The sequence below is a fragment of the Geotrypetes seraphini genome, chromosome 6, assembly GCF_902459505.1.
Source record: "Geotrypetes seraphini chromosome 6, aGeoSer1.1, whole genome shotgun sequence".
NCBI classification, from domain to species: Eukaryota; Metazoa; Chordata; class Amphibia; order Gymnophiona; family Dermophiidae; genus Geotrypetes; species Geotrypetes seraphini.
Genome location: NC_047089.1, coordinates 48,891,429 through 48,916,631, shown reverse-complemented (window position 1 = coordinate 48,916,631; position 25,203 = coordinate 48,891,429). Strand labels below are relative to the sequence as shown.

General features: G+C 45.2%; 1 protein-coding gene across 2 annotated transcripts in view; it reads right to left on the bottom strand.

Annotated features, from left to right (window-relative positions):
- Nucleotides 1–25,203, bottom strand: part of MTUS2 (microtubule associated scaffold protein 2) — a 550,182-nt gene that overhangs the window by 39,111 nt on the left and 485,868 nt on the right. For both annotated transcript variants that reach the window (XM_033950272.1, XM_033950273.1), the window contains exon 8: nucleotides 2,938–3,004. In XM_033950272.1, the coding sequence (XP_033806163.1) occupies nucleotides 2,938–3,004 (67 nt within the window). The remainder of the gene's footprint in view (nucleotides 1–2,937; nucleotides 3,005–25,203) is intronic.

Sequence of the window (25,203 nt, the reverse complement as noted above, 5' to 3'; positions counted from 1 at the left end):
GAAAAGCTCATCACTTTTGTTATCATTCTAAATAGAGGTGCACATAATTTTCTTTTTAAATTAATCGTATTTTAACAATACTTACTTACCAATTTTCCGCATTATCGCATTTGCCAGATTTCTAACTCTTAGCACAATAGCAGTATCAAAAGCAGTGTTACATGGCGGCGTTCTGGTTTAAATCTATCCGTTGTTTGAAAATGCTGACGTCACTAGCACTGCCACCGTAACTACGTATCTTCCGTAACATTAGGCTGCAATGTTGGGCATAATGCTTTGACAGAGAACTAACAACATGCAAGTCAGTTCTGAGGAAAAGGGTGTTACAAGTGGGGTGTTACAAGGACTATTCCTTAGACCAGGCCTGCACAACTTCGCCCTCGCCAGGCCAGGTTTTCAGCATTTCCCAAATGAATATGCATGAGATCAATATACATACAATGGAAGCAGTGCAGACAAATAGTAAATTCACTGGGGAAATCCCAAAAACCCGACTGGATTCGGCCCTCGAGGACCGGAGTTGTGCAGGCCTGCCTTAGACCAATATATTGTAAAATGTGTGCCTTGGCTAGTGTGCCACCCGAGATTCCAGGTGTGCCATGAGACACCGGGGAGGAGGATAGGCGCCAGCTGACTGCCTACACAGGATGTGCCTCTCGTGGCATGAGGCACATCTTGTAGACAGTCAGCCAGCACCTCTCCTCTCTACACATCTTCCTTTCCAGCACCCCCCACTGGCGGCTCAGGGCCCTGTCTGGGGAGTCTTTGCGCATGCACAGATGTCGATGTGATGACATCACGCATGCACATTGCGTCAATGCCTGCGCACTTCCAGATGCCTCGAGCTGCAGCCACCATGTTTAGTGTGCCCTGGTTTGGCAAAATTTGCAAGACACTGTCTTAGACTGATTCTTTTTTTTAACATTTTGGAAGTGATATTGCTGAAGGGTTGTCTGGTAAGGTTTGCCTTATTGTGGATGATAGCAAAGTCTGCAATAGGGTAGACACCCATGATATTGTGAATCATATGAGAAATGATCTAGGGAAGCTTGAAGAATGTTTCAGAATTTGGCAACTAAGATTTAATGCTAAAAAAAATATGCAGGGTCATGCATTTGGTCTACAAAAATTTGAGGTACAGTTTAGGGCAGACATGGGCAACTCTGGTCCTCAAGGGCCGGAATCCAATTGGGTTTTCAGGATTTCCCCAATGAATATGCATGAGATCTATTTGCATGCACTGTTTTCAATGCATATTCATTGGGGAAATCCTGAAAACCCAATTGGATTCCGGCCATTGAGGACAGGAGTTGCCCATGTTGGTTTAGGGGCTGGGCTACAATCTCCCAGTTCAAAAAGTCAAAGTAACTCTTCAGTCAATTTTTGGTGACTCACCAGAGACTTTTCTGTTCTATGGGAACCCAACAAACTTTCCCGCAAAATTCAAATTCATGACCAACGGACCTTCCTGTTCTCAATCAGGTCAGTAGACCCACTATATATAAGGACAAACTGCAGACCTCAAAGCATATCTTGAAGAAAGCCACAGCATGATGGCTGAAAAATCGGTTTCTACCTAACAAGATGCAGAGAAACCCGGAAATTTGCAACAAGCTTATGGTGCCTAGGGTTACTAGATTTTCTGAAACGAAAATCTGGACCCGTGGCCCCACCCCCCAGGCCCGTCCTGCCCGAGCCACGCCCCTCAACCTGTTCACTCATCGAGAGGGCATCTGCGCATGCGCTGGTGTGATGAAGTCATGCACATGCGCTGGTGTGACATCACTGCGTTGCATCCACACACGCGCAAATGCTGTCCCGACGTCGCTGCTAACATGTCCATGGAAGTTTGGACGACTGGTAACTCTAATGGTGCCAGCTGTGGACACCTTGAGAGAACAATCTTCAGCCAATTATGTCTCTGCAATTTTCCTATAGCATTCTCTCAGGACAAGACCAACACAAAGCATATTTTGTCATATGTATGGAACCAGGCAACTTTGTGCTAAGTATGAGCACTTAACCAGTGAAGTACCAACTCCTCCCTTTCAGTGGCACAAACTGGTTAAATGTCGCTAAAAATTAGCCGTTAGCCCTGAACCCGTGATTTAACAGGTCAGGAGCCGTTTCTGGCCAGTTCAATTATCTTGAATATCAGCCTGGATGTTGTTTATTGATTCCACCAGCCTTTGGCAAGCACATGCTTTCTGTCCATTCTTAAATACATTATTATTTATGCTGAACTTTTGTGGTTTGGCTTTCCAGAGGTTACAAAATTACTCCAGCAAGACCAAGTGAATATTTATTGTATCTGGTTGGTCATACCCCCTCCCCTCCCTTTTTATGAAACCACATTAGGCTTTTTTTTATCGCTGGCTGGGGTGATACTAGTTCCAACGCTCATAAGAATTCTATGAGTGTCAGAACTAATACCGCCACGGCAAGTGATAAAAAAAAAGGCCTAACGCGGCTTTGTAAAAGGGTGGAGGTTAATGATCATGTTGCTTACTTGTAATGAGGGTTCTCCCTAGACAGATGACTTCATGCCCACTTGGGTAGAGGCATCCCTCTGCTGTTATTTGTTAAAGTAGATTATACTTAGAAAAATTGAGTTAAACCTAAATTATGTTACATACGGTCTAATTCATGTATAACCTGATTTTACCCTAGCTTCTGGTCCATAAATACATTTCAAAATTAAACAGATGATACAGATTTATACATCACCACTTAGAATCTTTGGAAACAGCAATAATAATGCATGACTTTTGCTTATGAACCTGCCTGTGGAGCATGGGGGGGGAAATTCTCCCTGCTTAAAAATCGCAGAGGGCACCCCTAGGACTCTGAAAATGCTTTCTTATAACTGCATGAGTTTTCTTGGTACATTACAGAGAGAAAATAATTGCTTTTGCTGTGCTCGTGCTCTTTACTTACCAATTTCATCCTTGATATTTGAAAGCTCAGCCGACAGCTCTTTTTCTTTCACGCGGCCACACTCGCTCTGTAATAACAAAGCAGGATATCAGGAATTCCAAGTTGTGCCCCGACCTATTGCCTTCATGTGTCACTATGCCACATTATGAAAACGGAAGCTCTGATCTACTATTGTTCATTTCATCTGTTTTGGTTCTATTGAATGTTTAATTATGTAAGCCAAATTACATTCATTTTTCTATCCGGAAAAGGTGGAATTATACAAATAAACTGGAGAAAAGTCACAGAGAACAATTTTCCTGCATAAAACACCACCCCCTATTCTGGGTATTCACTGGTGGGTGAGATTCATAGGTTGGATTGTGAAGATCCTAAAAATATGTCAAAATACCACAATGGATTTTATTATTATTTATTTACTGCTTATATATTCTAAGAGAATCCTAAGTGGTTTACATTGAATAGTAATCAGATTCTCTAAGGGCTCCTTTTACAAAAGGTGCGTTAGGGCCTCAACGTTGCGGAATAGCGTGCGCTAAAATGCCGCGTGCGCTAGCCGCTACCGCCTCCTCTTGAGCAGGCGGTAGTTTTTCGGCTAGCGTGCGCTAATCCGGTGCATGCGCTAAAAACGCTAGCGCACTTTTGTAAAAGGAGCCCTAAATATTTTCCCTGTCCCAGCAGGCTCATAATCTAACTATGGTACCTGGGGGCAATGAAGGGTTAGGTGACTTGCTCAGGTTTACAAGGAGTGGCACTAGGACTGAACCTGCAACCTCAGGGTGTTGAGGCAGCAGCTCTAACCACTAGGCCACTCTTCAACTTTGGACGTCATGTAAATAACCTGTGAAAATGTTAGCAGGTCATAGAAAAATGACGGCAGATAAGGGCCATAGCCCATCAAGTCTGCCCACTTCACAGACCCACCCCCCTGAGTCTGCTCTCCTGGAGATCCCTCTCCTAATGACCCATCCTTAACTCCACCCTCTTAAGGATCCTACATGGGCATCCCATTTACCCTTAAAATCTAGCACGCTGTTGGCCTCGATTACCTGTATTGGAAGCTTGTTCCAATGATCAACCACTCTTTCGGTGAAGAAATACTTTCTGGTGTCCCCATGAAATTTCCCCATTTATCATGAAATCTTGCTATGAGATGTACAGGAGCTGTTTAGCTTAGTTATTTGTACTAAATTTCTCTCTTATTGTCAAAGTTGTTCCTGGCTGTGGCAATGGATGAGAAGTCTACAAAAAAAGTGTTTCTTCTTCATATGGTAGTGGCAATTTTAAAGGGCAAGCTGAATCAAATCAGAGGTCTCGCCTGGTCCTCCCCTGGGGGCTTTCTATCCCTGGTGGACAAACAGCCTGTACAACCCCCAGCTGTGTCATGGTGCATCAGTGAATTAAGGAAAGCACCCCATGGACCCCATCCTCTGAGGATACATTGATTTCTGGTATCTAGAATGATGCTCCCCTCCCCCCAACTAGCCTTGACCCAAGGGCTGAAGAATCAGATTCCCCATCCCTTAAACAGAATCATCTGAGGTCTGGTTCTACTTCCCCGTCTCTGCATCCTGTTGAGAGTCCAATTCACCCAAAGAGGTCCAGGCACCAACTGGAACAAAAAGAAGAAACTCTATCCCTATAGGTTTCACATTACTATCACTAGAAATCAGACTGAAGGGCAATCTGTTCTGAACAACACAGATCACAATTACAGTCTGTAATTCCCCGGATCTCCCCTGGAACCCTTTTTAAAAAATCGGCGTAACATTGGCCACCCTACAATCTTCATGTACTACAGATGATTTTACTGGCAGGTTACAGATCAGCAACAACTGATCTGCCAGTTTTGGTCGCAGATTCAATTTCAACAAAACTGAAGATCCTGGTTTTGGTCAGGTTCTAGTGGCTATTGTTATTTTGAGTTTGATTAGAACATTAAAATGTACAAATATGTTTTGAAGATGCTCTACTACAATTATATTTTACAGAAGGACCAATGATATTTATATAGAGAAGACAAGGACTGCTATAATGCAGCACGGTCATTTTCACAAATGATATGACAAAGGTGGTCAGATTTCTAATGGTCCCTCTACTTATTTTGTATCATAATTATATAATATTTATATGGTTATTTTGATACTATTATACTTGCGGCCAAAGACAGACCTATTTTTTTGATGGGTCTTTCTAGCCATTGAACTTAGCCGGTGAGCTGCTAAATATTGGTGGTAACCGGCACTGTCACACATCAAAGCTGGTTGCTGGGCTAACCACTGAACAGTGTGAAAAAACAGTGCGACAAGGTGGTGGCTGCTGCCAGAAGGATGCTGGGCTGAATAAAGAGAGGTGCAACCAGTAGAAGAAAGAAGGTGTTGCTGGCCTTGTACAGGTCGTTGGTGAGGCCCCACTTGGAGTATTATGTTCAGTTTTGGAGACCGTATCTGGCGAAGGACATAAGAAGACTTGAAGAGGTCCAGAGGAGGGCGACGAAAATGATAGGAGGTTTATGCCAAAAGACATATGAGGAGAGACTGGAAACCCTGAATTTGTATTCCCTAGAGCACAGGTGTCAAAGTCCCTCCTTGAGGGCCAAAATCCAGTCAGGTTTTCAGGATTTCCCCAATGAATATACATGAGATCTATTTGCATGCACTGTTTTCACTGTATGCTAATAGATCTCATGCATATTCATTGGGGAAATCCTGAAAGCCCGACTGGATTGCTGCCCTCGAGGAGTGACTTTGACACCCCTGCCCTAGAGGAAAGGAAGGACAGGGGAGATATATGATTCAGATGTTCAAATACTTGAAAGGTATTAACGTAGAACAATATATTTTCCAGAGAAAGGAAAATGGTAAAACTAGAGGACATAATTTGAGGTTGAGGGATGGTAGACTCAAGAACAATGTAAGGAAATTCTTCTTTACGGAGAGGGTGGTGGATGCCTGAAATGCGCTCCCGAGAGAGGTGGTGGAGAAGAAAATGATGACAAAAAAGCGTGGGATGAACACAGAGGATCTAGAATCAGAAAATAATAGTAAATAGTGAAGAACTAAGGCCAATACTGAACAGACTAGCACAGTCTGTGTATGAATATGACCATTTGGTTGAGGATGGGCTGAGTAGGATGTCAATGGCTGGGATGGTGTAGATGGGCTGGAATGAGCTTTGATAGAGACTTAAGTAGTTAGAACCTATGCACAGTACTGTGCGGAGCTTTGGATTCTTGTCCAGAAATAGCTAAGAAGAAAAAAAATTTTTTTTTAGATTGAATCAGGTTGGGCAGACCAGATGGACCATTCAGGTCTTTATCTGCCATCATCTACTATGTTACTATGTAGCTGGCCAGGAACGTTTCCTGGATGCCTAAATAACACTGAATAACAGGCCCTATATTATTTAGGATATATTCCCTCTTCCTTTTACAATTCTTAAAATTTTCATCCCTTATTTCAACATATCTGCTATTATACCAAATAATAACATAACATAAATATATCGCACAAATGCCTTTCGGTTCAAGGCGGTGTACAACAAGAATACATTTTTAAACAATTGTTAACATTAGAGACAGGATAAACCATACCAGGACACATAAACATTCCCTGTCTGTCTCAGATGGGATCACAATCTATGCTTAGTAGTCTAGAGGTGAATGGCAGAAACTATATATGCATAAATATTAAAATCACAATAAAAAAAGAAAGAAAAAAAATGGTTAGAATGAAAGACAGGATAAACCATACCACAGCACATAGATATTTCATATCTGTCCCAGACAGGATCTCAATCTATGTGTAGAAGCGTAAAAAAGTATATAATAGAAGAAGAAAACAGTAGAAAATCAGTATAAAAGATAATATATATATATAATCTCTTAATCTCTTCTAAACAATGCTAAGCAAGTTTCCATGATCCTTAATAACAGAATCCCACAAAAGCAAAGAACAGCTGAATGTAGGCTACAAATTCATTCGGGCTGTTAGTTATTATTGATATTTCCATACGAATGAGTGGTTACAGCAGAAACCCTTCATCTCATAGCAGTATGACTTCATTGCCTAGGGGGCCATCAATAACTCTGACCCTTTTCTGTCAGCTTGTGTGTGCTGTCCCTTATTAAACACACGATTTAAACTACAATGGATTTCATTTAAATAAGATTATTGTACATTAGCTTTCCTAATCATCTACTGCTTGGAAGCTGCAGTTTTGGAAATCATATTTGTTCTTTAAAAATAATTATTTCTTAAACTCATATGTAGTTGTGCGACCTGACTGTAATGTTATAGTAAGCAGGAAATTCCTGCATTGACAGCTGCAATCCAGAACCTTCTCTGGCAACTACTGGACCATTTATATTAAAGTATAAGAAAGAGGAGGGAGTTTTAATAACATATGCTGTTTCCAAAAATCATCATGCTTCCTTTGGCAAGGAGAGCCAGCTATGCCTACAGTAGCATTCTTAGCAAAAAAAAAAAAAAAAAGACGACAGACAACTCCCCTTGAAATGCCTTACATACTGACACATGAACATTGAAAAGGGCTCCACATAGCAGCAGTTATCATACAGATAAGACCCCTACCCCTCAATTTTCAGTGGCTGGGACAGAGAATGATATATTATACAGAGAGTGATAATATTCAGCCCTATCTATATAGGGGCTTTTTTACTAAGTTACATTAAAAAGTGGTCAGCGCTATCAGAAACACAGGGCTTTCCCACATGCTGAGGCCACTTTTAGCATGGCTATAAAATGGCCACATTTCCCATTTATTAATGGTTAAGCACCAGTTTCCTCATTAAGGCATGGCCATTAGTGTGTCAGCCCTTCCTGACATCTATTCTCTAGGTCCGTGTCCTGCAAACTTTTCATCACCGTGGCCTACTAAACCCGGTCCAAACAAAACTGAGAGAAAATAAATTCAAAAACAAAAAAAGGATTCACCATTAAACACATCTATCCACTCAAAGAATGCCCTATGAAAAATACATTCTCAATTTAATCTAACATAATGTTGATGTAATACCATAAATCAATAATGTAATTTATAAATACATAAAGAATTTTATTACTATCATATTATTACTATCATCAAAATTTCATCAAAAGACATACATATACACAAACTAGACAAACAATATGCTAAAAACAGATAGATATATATGCAAATATCGAGACAGTCAAAGGAATTCACTCTGTTCATGAAATAAAAATTAATAAATCACTTAGCTTGAAAGAATTCAAACTTCAACTTGGGTAACGTCTATAATGAAGTCAAAGCAACAGGTGAAAATCCTACGCCATCCAGCAAGAGCAAGGAAGTTCATGTGAAATAAATCCAAGTCACTAAAGTGCAAGTACAAGTGCAGACTTGATGAGAATTCAACAATATATAACCATAGTGCAGGTGCAGATTCAATACTAAACCAGGTGCCGCAAAAGGCATCCAGAAGTGCGTGGACATCGACACAATGATGTCACGTGCATGCGTGATGTCATCACGTCAACGTCTGAATGGAGGCCCTCCAGCTGCAATTCTGAGCCTGTCACTTCGCCAGTGGGGGGATCCTGTAGGAGGGGAGGTGTGGGGAGAAGAGGAGAGACACCGGCGAAGAAGAGAGTCATCTGAGCCAGCTGACTGCCTACAGCAGGGGTGTCCAATGTCGGTCCTCGAGGGCCGCAATCCAGTCGGGTTTTCAGGATTTCCCCAATGAGTATGCATGAGATCTATGTGCATGCACTGCTTTCAATGCCTATTCATTGGAGAAATCCTGAAAACCCGACTGGATTGCGGCCCTCGAGGACCGACATTGGACACCCCTGGCCTACAGGATATGCTTCTTGCTGCAAGGCACGTCATGTAAGCAGTCAGCCAGTGCTGGCGCTTCTCCTCCTTGCTGGCGTCTTGCGGCACACCTAGAATTTGCCTCATGCCATGGCAGAGTTTGCGATGCACTGCTCTAGATGGTAAGGGCTCCCACACTAACTACACACTATTCAGTCCACCGACCTAGCCAGCAGATTAACCATTCCCTTTAACTGTGTCCATGACATTCTGTTTGTTTATTTGTCTTGTCTGTTTAGATTGTAAGCTCTTTCGCGAAGGGACTGTCTTCTTTGTGACTCTGTACAGCGCTGCGTACGTCTGGTAGTAATAGAGAAATAATTAATAATAGTATTAGTGGGTAGCACATCTACTCACTGCCAGAAGTGCTAAAAAACATTATCTAATTTCTAGCATGTGGGATGCTTTAGTGTGCCTTTTACCTTGCAATAAGCAGCTTAGTAAAAGGGCCCCGTAATGTTTTATAATGGGGGTTTGAAGAATTTGATGGTTCATTTTTGCTATGAATATTCCAGTTGATAATCAGCTAGCGGCAGGCAGCATTTTTTAAAATGCTGATTGAATATCTGAGGTTCACTGGCTAAGAGTTTGCCAGCTGTATTTATTTATTGGGATTTATTAACCACCTTTTTCATGAAGAGATTCACCCAAAGTGGTTTATAATACATTGAATAGTAAGCAGGTGCTCTTAGGTATTTTCCTTATCAGTCCCAGCAGGCTCACAATCTAACTGTCGTGCTTGGGCAACGGTGAGTTAAGTGACTTGCCCAGAGTCACAGGGCAACCATTAGACCACAGTCCCCTCCCAATATTCAGCTAAGATCCACCTAAGGCATAATTTGGTCCTGGATGAATATTGGACAGACCCTGCATTAAGTAATCACTTTTCTCTTGGCCCACTTCCTCCCTTCCCCTCTTGGGACCTCAACAGCATAATATAAATGCCATGCTTTGACCCCCCTTCAATATCAAGATCCCTCCTTCTCACTTTATGTCCCTGGTGGTTGAGTGGGTCTTCAGGGCAGGAGTAAACCCCACTTGCTCCTGCTCCTAGTAGCTGAAGCTTTAAAATGGCCGCTCTAGTGCTAAGTCTTAAGCTAAGTCTAGAGCTCTAGTGCTAACTCTAGTGCTAAGTCTTATGGCTGGGACTTGCATAAGCTCCAGCGGCTGCCACAACTGCAATTAGTCCCAGATATTCAAGTTCCAGTGACTGGACTTGGACCAGTACTGAATATCTGAGACTAGTTCTGCCGGTGGCGGTCAGCATTTAAAAAAACTGCTGACCACTTTGGGCTGAATATTGACAAGACTTTTTTTTTTTAATTGTTGCCTGCTGTTTATAAGCAATGAAAGTCCCAATCTAAAGAAAGTGGGCGGGTTTGGCATCCATTGACTGATGTGGATACCCAAATCGCTATCAATATACGGACTCAGTAAAAAGAGCCAATGTTAAGCAAACACATACTTAAAATTTTTCAAAACCAATCAGGTGACCAAACCAGGCAATAAATTCATCACAGCTTTCTTACATTGCATTATTCCCCCACCTCAATTGCCACTTATATGATCAGGCACACGTCAGCAATCGATGTAAATGTGGTAATCCTTTCACATAGCTCTCTATCTATCCGATGTAAAGGTTTGGTAATCCTTTCACAAAGCTCTCTATATATTAAGGATTCTCAAGAAACAGGGAAAGGGGAACATAAGAATTGCCGCTGCTGGGTCAAAGACCAGCACCCTGAGACTAGTCCTACTTGTGTATGTTCCGGTTCAGCAGAAACTTGTCTAACTTTGTCTTGAATCCCTGGAGGGTGTTTTCCCCTATAACAGACTTCCAGTTTTCTACCACTCTCTGGGTGAAGAACTTCCTTACGTTCGTACGGAATCTATCCCCTTTCAATTTTAGAGAGTGCCCTCTCGTTCTCCCTACCTTGAAGAGTGTGAACAACCTGTCCTTTTCCACCAAGTCTATTCCCTTCAGTACCTTGAATGTTTCAATCATGTCCCCTCTCAATCTCCTCTGTTCGAAGGAGAAGAGGCCAAATTTCTCTAATCTTTTGCTGTACGGCAACTCCTCCGGCCCCTTAACCATCTTAGTCGCTCTTCTCTGGACCCTTTCAAGTAGTATCGTGTCCTTCTTCATGTATGGCGACCAGTACTGGACACAGTACTCCAGGTGAGGGCGCACCATGGCCCGGTACAGCGGCATAATAACCTTCTCCGATCTGTTCATGATCTCCTTCTTTATCATTCCTAGCATTCTGTTTGCTCTTTTCGCCGCCGCTGCACATTGCGCGGACGGCTTCATCGACTTTTCGATCAGAACTCCCAAGTCTCTTTCCTGGGAGGTCTCTCCAAGTACCACCCTGGACATCCTGTATTTGTGCATGAGATTTTTGTTACCGACATGCATCACTTTACACTTATCCACGTTGAACCTCATCTGCCATATCGATGCCCATTCCTCGAGCCTGATTATGTCATGTTGTAGATCTTCGCATTCCCCCTGTGTCTTCACTACTATGAACAACTTCGTATTGTCCGCAAATTTAATCACCTCACTTGTCGTATCTATGTCCAGATCGTTTATAAAGATGTTGAAGAGCACGGGTCCAAGAACCGAACTCTGAGGCACCCCACTGGTGACGCTCTTCCAGTCCGAGTATTGTCCATTTACCCCCATTCTCTGTTTCCTATGCTCCAGCCAGTTTTTAATCCACGTATTTCACCCTCGATTCCATGGCTCACAATTTTCCGAAGTAGTCGTTCATGCGGAACCTTGTTGAATGCTTTCTGAAAATCCAGATAAACAATGTCGACCGGGTCACCCATGTCTATCTGCCTTTTTACTCTCTCGAAGAAGTGCAGCAAGTTTGTCAAACAAGATCTACCTTTGCTGAAACCGTGCTGGCTGGTCCTCATCAGACCGTGTCCGTCAAGGTGATCAATGATGCGGTCCTTTATCAGCGCCTCCACCATCTTTCCCGGTACCTAGGTCAGACTCACCAGTCTGTAGTTTCCTAGGTCTCCCCTCGAACCTTTTTTTGAAGATCAGCATAACATTCACCACTTTCCAGTCCTCCAGAATCTTTCCCGATTTGATCGACAGATTTGTTATTAGCTGAAGGGAACGGGATTTGATATATCACCTCTCTATGGTTGCAATCAAAGTGGTTTATGTATTATATGCGGGTTTATAATATAGGAGTATATGACATGCTGTCACAGGCTTATTTTGTATATGTGGGTTGATTGACTTGCCTAGAATGACAAAGAGCTATTGTGTTTCTTTTCTATAGGCTATGTAGTTCTACCCCTCTTCCCGTGTGTAGTTTGTTATATCGTTCGTGTCTCCCAGATTTTCCTTTTTAATGTACATTTACTTGTACTCCACTTAGAAATTTGATAAGCGGAATATCAAATTTTTAATAAGACTTGAAACTTGAGTGGGAATTAAGTCCAGTTCCCCTAGCTCTCAGGTCGCTGCACTAACTATTAGGCTGTTGTGCACAGGCTGGGTACAGCAAGATGAGCTTAATTTCTTCTTTGTACAACTTGCTGCAGTTTTGTCTGTATTAACTTAGAATCTTTTCCCTTGGTAGCATAGTTTAGGACATGGGCTACCACTGGTCCTGCCCTTTGATTGTTATCCCTGTGCTGCTGGATCCAATGCCTCGCTTTGTATAACCAAACCCGATGCTTTAGATCCTAGATCCAAAGCTTCAGGCAGGCAGCTCTCTAAGATTTTGCACAGCTCCCATGTACCTAAGGCCCCGCCCATAGGAGAAGCCTTAGGCGCCTGGGCCAATCAAGCCCTAGGCTCCTGTGGGTTGGGCAGGCCCACCTCATTTGGATGGAGGCAGGCCAGCCGGTGCAAGGACCCGGCCAGCCAACTTGTTCGGTGAGCCCGGAGGTGATCCGCGGAGGGGGGGTGTGTGGGGGATGTTCGTTGGAGGGGTTGGGGCATTTCATTGGGGGGATTTGGGGACAGGGGTGTTTGTTGGGGAGGTCCAGCAGGAGGGATTGGGCACCCTCCTGCTGGCGATCTTCAGGAAAGGATGGGTGGTTATCGGGTAGGAGGATTGGGCTCCCCCCTGCCACGATCGTACCGGGGGGGGGGGGGGGGTACTGGAAGCCGCAGCCACTATACTTATCGTGGCAGGGAGATCCCTTGCCGCAATAAGTATAGCAGCCCATCTACAGTACCCGGTTCTGTAACCGGTGTCTGTAACATGGACGTCAGTTACAGAATCGGGTTTATTTTGGGAGGGCCTAGACCCAATTCTGTGTAGGATGCCCTTCCCAGGCGTCCTATACAGAATCTGGGCCTAAAGGTTCTGATACTCATAGAATTCTTATCAGTGTTGGAGCAGTGTCAGAGCATTTAGCACTCTGGGCCACGTTAAAAACCTCTACCACAGCTTAGTAAAAGGGGATGCTATTGCATTTATTATTATATTTGGACATTTTACTATTGTTATGCTGTTAGCAAAATTGTATGTTTTAGTTAAACTGTTCTTGCAGTGCACCCCCTTGGGTGAATCTCTTCATAGGACCCTCCCACAGCATCCCAAGATGCATTGGGAGAGGAAGGCCTATCATTTTGAAGAGGCGACCCTATCGACCTGAGGAAGTGGGCTTCCCTCCTGCCAAAGTTTCTTCGGAAGGTATGGGGGTGTCGGGTGGTGGAAGATGCCCATTAAGGTGGGGGGGGGGGAGTTGGGTGATGTCAGGGTGGATGCCCATTAAGGTGGGGGATCTTGGGGGCTGTCGGGTTATGTTGGGGGTACGCCCAATAATGTGGGGGGTGTTGGTGAATCTTGGAGGGGTGTCAGGTGATATCTGGCTAGATGCCCATTAAGGTACAGGGGTGTTGGGGGATCAATGGGTGTGAGGGTGGAAGAGAGGAATCCATTCTGATCCTGGCAGGGAAATCCCAAATCAGCTGAGCCAGCAGGACTCCAGAAACCAGCTCAGCTGATCGGGATTCCCCTGCCACAATCAGCTGATGACAAACTGTTCGGACAGGCTGTCACAGTACTGGTTTGTTTAGTTTTTTAGATCTTTAGGTGGTGGGACAGGGTGGTGACCACTGGGGAGTAAGGGGGGAGGGCATCTCACCAGTGGTCTCCTTGTCAGTTTGGCCACCTTTTTGACCCTTATGTTTGAAACTGGTCTAGCTCCATACACCTAAGACTGTTTCCTTAAAGGTTTGATTACCCCTACTGATTGTCCAAGTGCTAATCCTGCCCAAAACACACCTCTACATACCTCCTTAAGATTTAGATGCACTAGAGACAAAACAACCAGAAAGACGTCTAGAAAGTCAGTGTTGAAAATGCCCACTTGGACATTTTGTCTAGTAAGACATCTAAGTGCCGGTTTATGCTGTCTTTTGGACGTCTATCTTTTTTGAAAATGAGCCTGCATATGTATACTTTGGAAGAAAGGTTGGAAAGGGGAGATATGATAGAGATGTTTAAATGCCTACTGTTTGTTGTATACAAGTACAGAAGGTGGGCCTCTTTCAGATGAAAGGAAGCTCTGCAATGAAGGGTCATAGGATGAAGGTTGAGGAGTTATCAGAAGGCCAGCATTTTGGCAACTATAATGACCTCCCGCTAATGCAAAGGCTAACGCAATTATGCTTTATTCTTTTGGTGTCATGATTGAAAAAATAAAAACAATAATTATATTTTGGTAACAAAACCGTGGAGGGGCATAATCAAAAAAAGCGTCTAAGTCCCCTTTTGGCCTAAGTCCCTAAACGTTGAACCCAGAAGCAAGGAAAGTGTCCATGTAACTAAAACAAACGTCCATGTTTTGATTATGGCCTTCCTCTGCCTAAACGCCCAATCTCCACTACGTCTACAAGTACCCCCTCAGCACGTCTACACTTTTTAGCCATAATGAAACAAAAACACACCTAGGCCACAAACGTCCAACAGAAGGGCTTTTAGGCGAAGGAGGAGTCAGTCCTTCGCCTAAAAGCTGGATTCTGTAACCGGTGTCTGTAAAAAACAACACCGGTTACAGAATCCCCCCCCACAACAATCCAGGCAGGAGGGTGCCCAAGCCCTCCTGCCATGTCAAACCGCGACCCCCCCTTCCGACAACATCGGGGCAAGAGGGAGTTCAAGCCCTCTTGCCTCCCCGACTCCCCGACACGATCGGGGCAAGAGGGAGCTCAAGCCCTCTTGCCCCCCCCCCGACACGATCGGGGCAAGAGAGAGCCCAAGCCCTCTTGCCCCGCCGACTCCCCAACTCCCCTACAATATCGGGCCAGGAGGGAGCCCAAGCCCTCCTGGCCCTGGTGACCCCGCCCCCGCTAGTTGTTCGGGCCAGGAGGGAGCCCAAGTCCTCCTGGCCCTGGAGACCCCCCCCCCCCCCCAGCTAGTTGTTCGGGCCAGGAGGGAGACCAAACCTTCCTGGCCTAGCTGATCCTGCCCCCCCCCCGACAACATCGGGCCAGGAGGGAGCCCAAACCCTCCTGGCCACGGCGACCCCCTACCCCCACCCTGCATTACATTACGGGCAGGAGGGATCCCGGGCCCTCCTGCCCTCGACGCAAACCCCCCTCCCCCCAACAACCGCCCCCCCCAAGAACCTCCAACCGCCCCCCAGCCAACCCCCGACCCCCCTGGCCGACCCCCACGACCCCCCCACCCCCCTTCCCCGTACCTTTGTTTAGTTGGCCAGACAGACGGGAGCCAAACCCGCCTGTCCGGCAGGCAGCCAACGACGGAATGAGGCCGGATTGGCCCATCCATCCCAAAGCCCCGCCTACTGGTGGGGCCTACGGCGCCTGGGCCAATCAGAATAGGCCCGGGAGCCTTAGGCCAATTCCCATGCTCAAGGTAAAAGATGGCATATTCAAAGTAATCTAAGAAAACATATCTTTATATAAAGGGTGGTGGATACATGGAATGGATTCCCAATGGCAATGGTGGAGATGGAGGTTTTATCTGAATTCAATAAAGCATGGGATAAGTACAGATGATCTCTAAAGGTGAAGAGCATAGTATGGATGGGCAGACTTCATAGGTCATATGATCTTTATCTAATATCATAGAAGCTCTGGAATGAGAGGGCATAGGATGAAGTTAAGAGGTGATAGGCTCAGGCGTAATCTAAGGATATACTTTTTTACTGAAAGGGTGGTAGATTAGTGGAACAGTCTCCTGGAAAAAGTGGTGGAGACAGACTGTGTCTGAATTCAAGAAGGCATGGGAAAGGCACATTGGATCTCTCAGAGAGAGAAAGAGATAGTGGTTACTGCGGATGGGCAGACTACATGGGCCATTTGGCCTTTATCTGCCATCATGTTTCTATGTTTCCATAGCCTGTATAACGGGACCATCTTCTGATATCACAGAAATTGACTGAATACTGTGCAGTAAAACTTATTGCCAAGAGAATTCTAGTGATGTGGATGCGAGACTAGCAGAAAAGGAGAAAGATAAAACTTTTCCTTGAAAGAAAAATAAAATAATTTTGAGCAGAGGTGTTCCTGATAAGTGGGTACCTACAAGAACCAAGGTCACCAAAGATTATGATAAAATATAAAAGTAAAACATGGTGCATGAACAGAGGTAAGAACAAAAAAATATGCCTTGCTGGGTCAGACCAAACCAATTCCATTTCCAGGTTCCAAGAAGTACCAGGCAGAATCTGAAAGAATAGATCCATTCCTTGTGGCTTCCTTCCAGGGATGAGCAGTAGTTTTCTGAGATTTACTTAACTAGTAAGTAGAAATTTAAAACCAAACAAGCATCGCTTTCTTGATTTTTTTCTGGAGCATTCACTTGCACCTTCACTTTAATCTTGCATCATACATAAACTATCGCTGGGTTTTACTTAGCAGAGTAAGAGTATTTTACCGTGGGATAGTGAGGTAAATGCTCCGACACTCAAGTTTATTTAAAATTTTATTAAAATTTGATATACCACTTATAATAATTGTCTAAACTCATAGGAGTTCAATCAGCATTGGAGAATTTACCTCAAAGGACAACGGTAAAATGTCCTTATGCTGTTTAGTAAAAAGAGCCCTATGTCATTAATGGTCTAAACTTGACAATTTTCTTTCTTTTATTTCCCATGTTCAGTATTTGAATGACTGAATTAATAATTACTACTGCTCATATGTATAGTTTAGTTTGTTTATGACTACTGTTAATTTTTACATTTCATCATATTTGCTCAATTGTATATGTTCTAATACGTTATATTTAGAAGCATGTTACTGTTTTACTTCAGAAAAGAACTTGATAAAATTATATTCTCCCCCACAAAAAAATTAACAAGAAAAAATGTCCCAATTTATCTCCAATATATGCCAACAAAGAAATCATTTTGTTCTAGTGTCTGCTCTACCAATAGAGTTTGTAATTTAAAAAATGCCACAATATTCTCATAATGTTATTCTCAAGAGCCAACCATACCATACCAGTTTCTCTCTCAGGTTCAAGTTCAGAAGCCAAACTGATCTCCAGCTTAGTCCCTTGTGGCCACATTCTAATGAGTTTAATAAGAAACAATCCATTGTCCATCCCCCCCCCCCCCCCCATGTGAAAACATGCTAATGTATAACCCAGGAGCACTTATTAGTCCTCATCTATTATGGGATCTTGACATATTGCAACCAATAATTAAACAGACAGGCAAGTATGCTGAGAATATTTTCACATATTTCTCCCCCCACTCCATCATGCACTCTCATTCCTTAATGGTAGAGAAGCCTGAGAACTCAGGGCATGTGTCCAACCAGCCCCAGAAACAAGGTACTAGCAGGATCCGTCCTAAAAAATCTCTATCACCTGTGACCATGATTTGTTTTACTGACACAAATATAAATTATAAATATATATATATATATGTTTAGTGTTTCTTTTCCCTTACTTTCAAATGTTTTGATGCTATTTTCATGCTAAAATAAACCAGCTTGTGTTATTTTGGTTCTGATATATTATGGGCTCCTTTTACAAAGCTGCGCTAGGGCGCGTTGCTAAATTGGCACATGGGCTAGCCCCTACCGCCTGCTTTGGAGCAGGCAGTAGATGTGCTAATCCGGTGCGTGCGCTAACAACGCTAGCGCACCTTTTGTAAAAGGAGCCCTAAAAGATTTTAGCAAAAGCAGTAACCTACCCTACACCAAACTACGGACTCTGCTGCTTCAAGACCAAGGGCAACTTTTGCATTTGCCCTATACGGGTACAGCAAAATCCAGAAACGTTAACAGCGACAATAGCCACAGTATGTCCCTGCGATAATCGCATCTGTCCCGACTGCAGAATCAAGCGAGTAATGTAAGATGCTGCAGCAGATGCGGTGCCACTCGTTTCATCGATGCTTGTTTCCCTCACAGACAAGGCTGGGGATAAACCTCTTTCGTTGCCCAGCAGGTGGGGGGAGACCAACAAGAAAGGGGAAGTGCTAACCTTTCTGTCCAGACACTGGTTAGGCTTGCACCAGCACTGGCCCATCCCGCAAAGCAGTCTAGCTTCATCCGGAGACACGGTGCAGAGCCTGTCCGGCTGAAAGGTCAGGAGCTCCGGCATACGGGACGGAAGGACGGGCGGCTGCTGCTGATGCTACTGCTTCTTCTTGCGCGTGACGCCGGGGAGCCGCCGCCGCCACCTGGATTTTTTTTTTTTTTCCCCAGGAAGTTCGGAGAACTGGGAGGCAGAGGAGGAGGAGGGCACACAGTGGCGTGCAGCTGACGGCAGAGTCACTTGGCTACTGGAAGCTTCACGGCGAGGCGGCTCATCATAGCCGCTCTCGTCACTGCCCTGAAAGGGCGCGCTCAGCCGCCTCGCATTGTGATCTCGCGGCTCGCCACGCGCTGCCCGCTTTGCTCCCGCCAGGGAGAGTTGGCCAAGTAGCGAAATATCCGGACGACTACAAAAAGGCGAAAAGGGAGGGGGGGGGGGCGTCGCGCGCTTTCTCAAGGGACTGCCTAGGGTCAGAGGGGTGCTTTTGTCTGCCTCACAGCTCATAACTCAAGTGTCTGACTGGGTGAAAGCTTTTCCTTGAACTTAACAGTTTTCTAAGGCGGAGCTGCTCAGACCAAAGTTGCGTTTAAGAGACCCTCATTTTTCCTTCAGGTTCACTGCTCATAAATAAAAAAAAAAAATAAAGTCTCGGATGGGCAAAACTCACTCGCCCCTCCCAGTAAAATCTCTGACTGAAAGATATGCATTTCAAGGAAACTTAAAAATAATTATGATAATTTCTTGTTGCCTCTATGTATTTCATTTGGCATAGGTAATAAATAATGCTTTGCTCTTTTTTTATTTATAAGGGAGGAACTAGGATAGAAGTCTGATTAATAGCTACTGCCTAACCAACAAAGCAGGGACAGTCTCCATCAAGGGCTGTACACTTAGGTCCAGATTCTGTATAAGATGCCCGGTCTCAGAAGCCAACGGATGTCCTAAACAGAATTGCACCTAAACCCGCCTAAAAGGAACCTAACCAATGCCCATGTTACAGAGGCTGGTTAGAGAATCGGGTTGTCGCTGAGCTTATCTCCCTGCCACGATAAATTTAGCGGCAACCCATCCCCACCCTCCGCGAAGACTACCGGCAGGAGGGATGCCCAAGTGTTATGTAAGTTAAGAGGATTTTTGCAGAATAGACACTTAGGTGCACATAGATGTGAACATAAAGAGATTAAATTCTGTTATTATAACCATTTATACAATAATACAACATCTATTTATATACCGCTAACACCTCAACAAAGTTCATTGCGATTTATCATTAAGAAGTGGAGACAATGTCCAGAATTACAATTTTAAAATCAACACTGAATTTACTGCTCCTTTCACCCATGTTCATTAAACAAATAAGTTGTAGAACTGTCCCACATACATGCACATAGTGGTAGATTTGTGTGAAAATGAGCTTATAAAAATTACCCCCTTACACTGTAAGCTCTTTTGCGGGTTGAACTAATCATAGTTAAATACTTAACACCACCACACAGCATTGCTTAGGTTTAGCAGCACTGTAAAATATATAGTAAAGGTAATTAGTATAAATAAAAGTAAGTTTAGTCCACTAGTAAAAGAATGAATTCATTATAAATTGATGATAACCAGGAGCATGCCATGGGAAGCAAAGTGTATAGAAGGAAGAGTTGTTGTTTCCAGTAGAGAAAGAAAATGTACAGGGCTCATGGACTGGAACAGTGACTTCAGGCTTGGAAGAGCAGGCGCCAGAAAAGCTGAGTTTACGAAGAGGGGATGAAATACTAGACAGTATCTTGATCAGATTTAATGCTAGAGGGTGTAGGTATCGTGAAAAGAGGTCAAGTGCAGAGCTTGCACGCTACAATGAGAGATCAGGGGTAAGGAGGAAATGAAAAGTGAAGAAAAGCAAGGAACTCTCACTGAGGTCTGGAGTGGATTCATTCAGAGGCATAGAAAGAGGGGTGAGGTGGGGGACCGTGGGGGGTGCCAGCGCCTCTCCTCCTCTCCCCACCTCTTTAACTGTTGACTGGTATGAACATCTTCCACTTGTGGCTCACGCTAGAGAGTTGCGCGGGGACAGAAATCCCACCCGTCCCCAACCATCCCCGCCAAAGTCCCACCCGTCCCCGTGAGGAATCCCACCCGTCCCCACCCGTCCCCGTGAGGAATCCCTCCGTCCCCGCGAGGAATCCCCTCCGTCCCCACCCGTCCCCGCGAGGAATCCCCTCCGTCCCCGCCCGTCCATATAAACTTCAGAAATAGTTATTTCATTTAATTATGCTACTGAATTAAAGGCTCTGGTAGAAACCATTTACAAATAAGCAAAAAGACTTTATTAATTTGAAAATATTAATTGGGAAGAATACATACTTTGCAAATGGGTTTCTACCAGAGCCTCTAATGTTTATAAATTTTTATCAACACAACTAATATACTACTTTATCCTGAAGCAAAATAAAAAAAAAAGAAATATAATTCTTTTCCTACCTTTGTTGCCTGGTTTCTGCTTTCCTCATGTTCTCATTCAATTCCTTCCATCCACTGTCTCTCTTCCTTCTGTATCTTCCATTTGCTCTGTTACTGTGCCTCTCCCTTTCTTCCCCCTTCCAAATTGGTCTGGCACCCATCTTCTTCTCTCCGCTCCCCCCATAGTCTGGCATCTGTCTTCTTCCCTGCCAGCGTCTTCTCCCTACTCTCTCTTCCCCATTTCCTTTCAGCGTCCTTCTCCCCCCATCTTCCCCATGTCCTGTCAGCGTCCTTCACCCCCCTCTGTCTTCCACATGTGCTTTCATTGTCCTTCTCCCCCCTCTGCTTCCCCATGTCCTTTCAGCGTCCTTCTCCCTCTCTGTCTTCCCCATGGCCTTTCAGCGTCCTTCTCCACCCCCCCCCGTCTTCCCCATGTCCTTTCAGCGTCCTTCTCCACCCCTTTGTCTTCCCCATGTGCTTTCAGCATCCTTCTCCCCCCCTCTGTCTTCCACAAGTGCTTTCAGAGTCCTTCCCCCCCCCGCCCTTCCCATGGCCTTTCAGCGTCCTTCTCCACCCCTTTGTATTCCCCCATGTGCTTTCAGCGTCCTTCTCCCTCCTCTGTCTTCAAGTGCTTTCAGCGTCCTTCTCCCCCCCTCCTTCTCTACCGCCCCGGGTGCAGCACAGCCGGCCAGGTCCCCTTACTTTTGTGGCACTTCCCCGATCGACTGACAACAGCCCCGGTCCGACAAACCTCCCTGCCCTTAACTGCGAATCTAAATTACCTTATTACAGCTGCTGTAAGAAGATAATTTAGATTCGCGGCTACAGGGCAGGGAGGATTGTCGGACCGGGGCTGTTGTCGGTCGGTCGGGGAAGTGCCACAAAAGTAAGGAGACCTGGCCGGCTGTGCTGCAACCGGGGCGGGGTGTGGCGGGGCGGACCGCCCCGTCCCTTGGTAGCCACTCGAACCGCGAGGCTACTCTCCTCCTTACCTGCACTGCCTGCAGCACAGAGCTAAACGGAAGTCTTCCCGACTCAGTCGCGCGGCTCTTCTCTCTACCTTCTCTGCTTGCAGCACAGAGCCGAACGGAAGTCTTCCCGACGTCAGCGCTGACGTCGGAGGGAGGGAGGGCTTTAAGCTTTAAGCCCTCCCTCCCCTCCGACGTCAGCGCTGACGTCGGAAAGACTTCCGTTCGGCTCTGTGCTGCAAGCAGAGAAGGTAGAGAGAAGAGCCGCGCGACTGAGTACATCCAGCCCCGCAGGAACCCCGCGACCCTCGGAGGCGTCCCCACGGGATCCCCGCGACCCTAGGGGCGTCCCCACGGGATCCCCGTGACCCAAAGGGGGAACCCGCGGGATGCCCGCGGGTCCCGCGGGATTCCCGTCGTCCCCGTTCCCGTGCAGCTCTCTAGCTCACGCCCGCCTCGGCTCACTTCAGATGTCACTTCCTGGTTACGGGATCAGGATGTGACGTCAGAAGGGAGTCAAGACTGGCATGAGCAGCAGGTAGAAAATGCTCTTTGTGCCGGCAAACATTTCAAGAGGTACGTGAGGGGTGCTCAAGTGGTGGGGAAGAGTAGGGGGCGCTCAAGCAGCAGGAAAGCGTGAAGGGGTGTATGGCATGACGATGCTGGGTGCCACCACTAGATGCAGTCAGTACCAACTTGAGAAGGGCAACAATGGTGTATCCACAAATATGCTACCAAGGAGCCCTCACTGAGCCACTGATTTAATGAAATGTAAATTGTGAGAAGATGTTCCTGAAATGCTGCATATGAATTTTCACTGTAGACAGCCTTTACAAATTACATGCAGTGGTATAGTAAGGGAGGGATGGGTGGTGCGGACCGCCCCAGGTGCCGTGTCAGTGGGGGCGCCAGCACCTCTCCGCCCCACCGCCACACGCTCGCGCCATCCCTCTCCCCACCCCGTACCTCTGTAGATCTTCGCTAGTGCAAGCAACTTCTCCTGCCTCTTGCTTGCGCCAGCCTGGTTCCCCTCTGAATCACTTCCGGGTCACGGGGCCAGGAAGTGATACCAGAAGAAAATCCAACACTGGCACGAGGAGCATAGCGAAGATTTAGAGGTATGGGGAGGGGGAAGGGAGAGCGTGAATGTGGAGTAGGGGGTGTGGAAGGAGCGGGGATGCGGAGAAGAAGGTGCAGGGTGGCGCAGAGGCACCACCACCCCAGGCCCCTCCTACCCTTACTATACCAATGATTACATGGTAAATTCTAAAGACCAATGATTGTTTAACTCAATTGAAACATTTATAAATCACCTCCACTATTTCCTCTAAGCTGAGTGAGAGTCCTTCACCAACAGGCCTGACAGCAGATGTATGTGTGTGTGTGGGGGGGGGGAAGGGGTGCTGTTTCACTATCACACTTTCAATAGAGAGGAACAAGCAAGGTCTGCAGGACTCCAGAAAACCCACCTGCCCCTAGTGATTGAAAACACAGTACCCTCCACTGGCAGCAATGCAGGACTCCCACTGAGCTTAGATCAGTAGTCTCTCTCAGGGCCATGTTTTGGATTTGTAGGTACTTGGAGGGCCTCAGAAAAAAATAGTTAATGACTTATTAAAGAAATGACAATTTTGCATGAGGAAAAACTCTTTATAGTTTATAAATCTTTCCTTTTGGCTAAGTCTTAATAATAATAATAATATTGTAATTTATAGCTAATTTTACTTTTGTGATTATGATAAAGATACCGAGGGCCTCAAAATAGTACCTGGCAGGCTGCATGTGGCCCCCGGGCCGCAAGTTTGAGACCACTGGCTTAGATGGAACAGTGATTTCTTTTCTACAGGTCAAAACTAAATTGATGTACAAGTTGCTGCTTACACAAAGAAAACAGCACGGCACATCAAATAAACATAGCAAACATCATATTACTAGTGTATTAAAAGCATAATGCCACTGACACCCATCCCCTTGATAGCACTCTTATGCATTAGACCAGTGTCTCGGAATCTTTGCGAGTTGGCACACTAAACTGGTGCCGTGGCTCAAGGGCAACCGGAAGTGCATGGATGTCGACGCAATGACGTCCCTTGCGTGCATGTTATCACGACGTCTGCGCATGCATGGAGGCTCTCCAGATGGGGTCCTGAGCCGCCAGTGAGTGAGTGAAAAAGAAGAAGCGTGTAGAGGAGGAAGGCGGCCGATTGCCTACAGCAGGGGTGTCAAAGTCCCTCCTCGAGGGCCGCAATCCAGTCGGGTTTTTAGGATTTCCTCAATGAATATGCATGAGATCTATTAGCATACAATGAAAGCAGTGCATGCAAATAGATCTCCTGCATATTCATTGGGGAAATCCTGAAAACCCGACTGGATTGCGGCCCTCGAGGAGGGACTTTGACACCCCTGGCCTACAGGATATGCTTCCTGCAGGCAGTCAGCTGGCGCCTCTCATCCTCCCCGGCGTCTCAACGCACACCTGAAATCTTGTGCGGCACACAGTTTGTGATACACTGCATTAGACAGTGATTGGGATTGAGATTTTGGGAGTTTATTACTTGCCCTTTCAAATCCAAGCTCGAGGTGGGTCATGTACAGCGAAAGCAGGTACGTTCCTTATGAATGAGGCTTTGCACTGAAATAACAGAGGTTTAAATGACATGGGCTAAGGTCACAAGGAATGTGGGTGAGAAAAAGTGTGATTTGAACCCTGGCTTTCTACCTGCTGCTCCTCAATGCTCTAATTAAAATAAAACATTAACATGCGAGGACTGAAATTGCCATCTCTGGATTCCGCTTAGGAATCATTAAAATTAAACTGTACAGTATTCCACTTAAGTGATGATCAAGAAAACTCTTTATTTCTGTGCTGAAGGTCTGTAATCCATCAGGACCTTATTAACAGGAAATAAATTATTTTAATTTTAAAAGCAAACTCTTTAAAACTGTCATGCTGAAAGTTCTCTGGACCTCATTAGTCCTCGGCAGTGAGATGATGGACCACTTGCAATATATGAATGCGTGCTTCTTGCTCCAGCATCCAAGGCTACTCCCATGGGTCTCATAGTGCAGTAAGAAATAGTGAGCTCTGGCACACAGTTACTCATGTTATATTGTTCTTATATATGGTTCTCTTTTGGCAATGTATGATCCAACAAAGAGCTCTAAAACAGTTTGGAGGTGCAAAGGGAATTCATGAAACGGAGATCTTCAGAACAGAAGAGAGCTCACCACGAGTGACTTCCAAGCTTCCTGTACTCTGCATACTCACAATATGCATTTGTGAAAATATCTCCACTACCACAGACAAAATTATGAAAATGTATGCATGTATCTCTCTAGCTTTGAGATCATTTTATGACCGTCTTTCTGCAGTGCAAGTGCTGACCATTTGTGAAAGATTTCAGAGTCTTGATCAAAATTCTTCCACTGCTCTCTTTTTTTGTCTTTTATTTTAAGACTACGTGTCATTGCTCGAGCTAGACTCCATAAAACAAGAA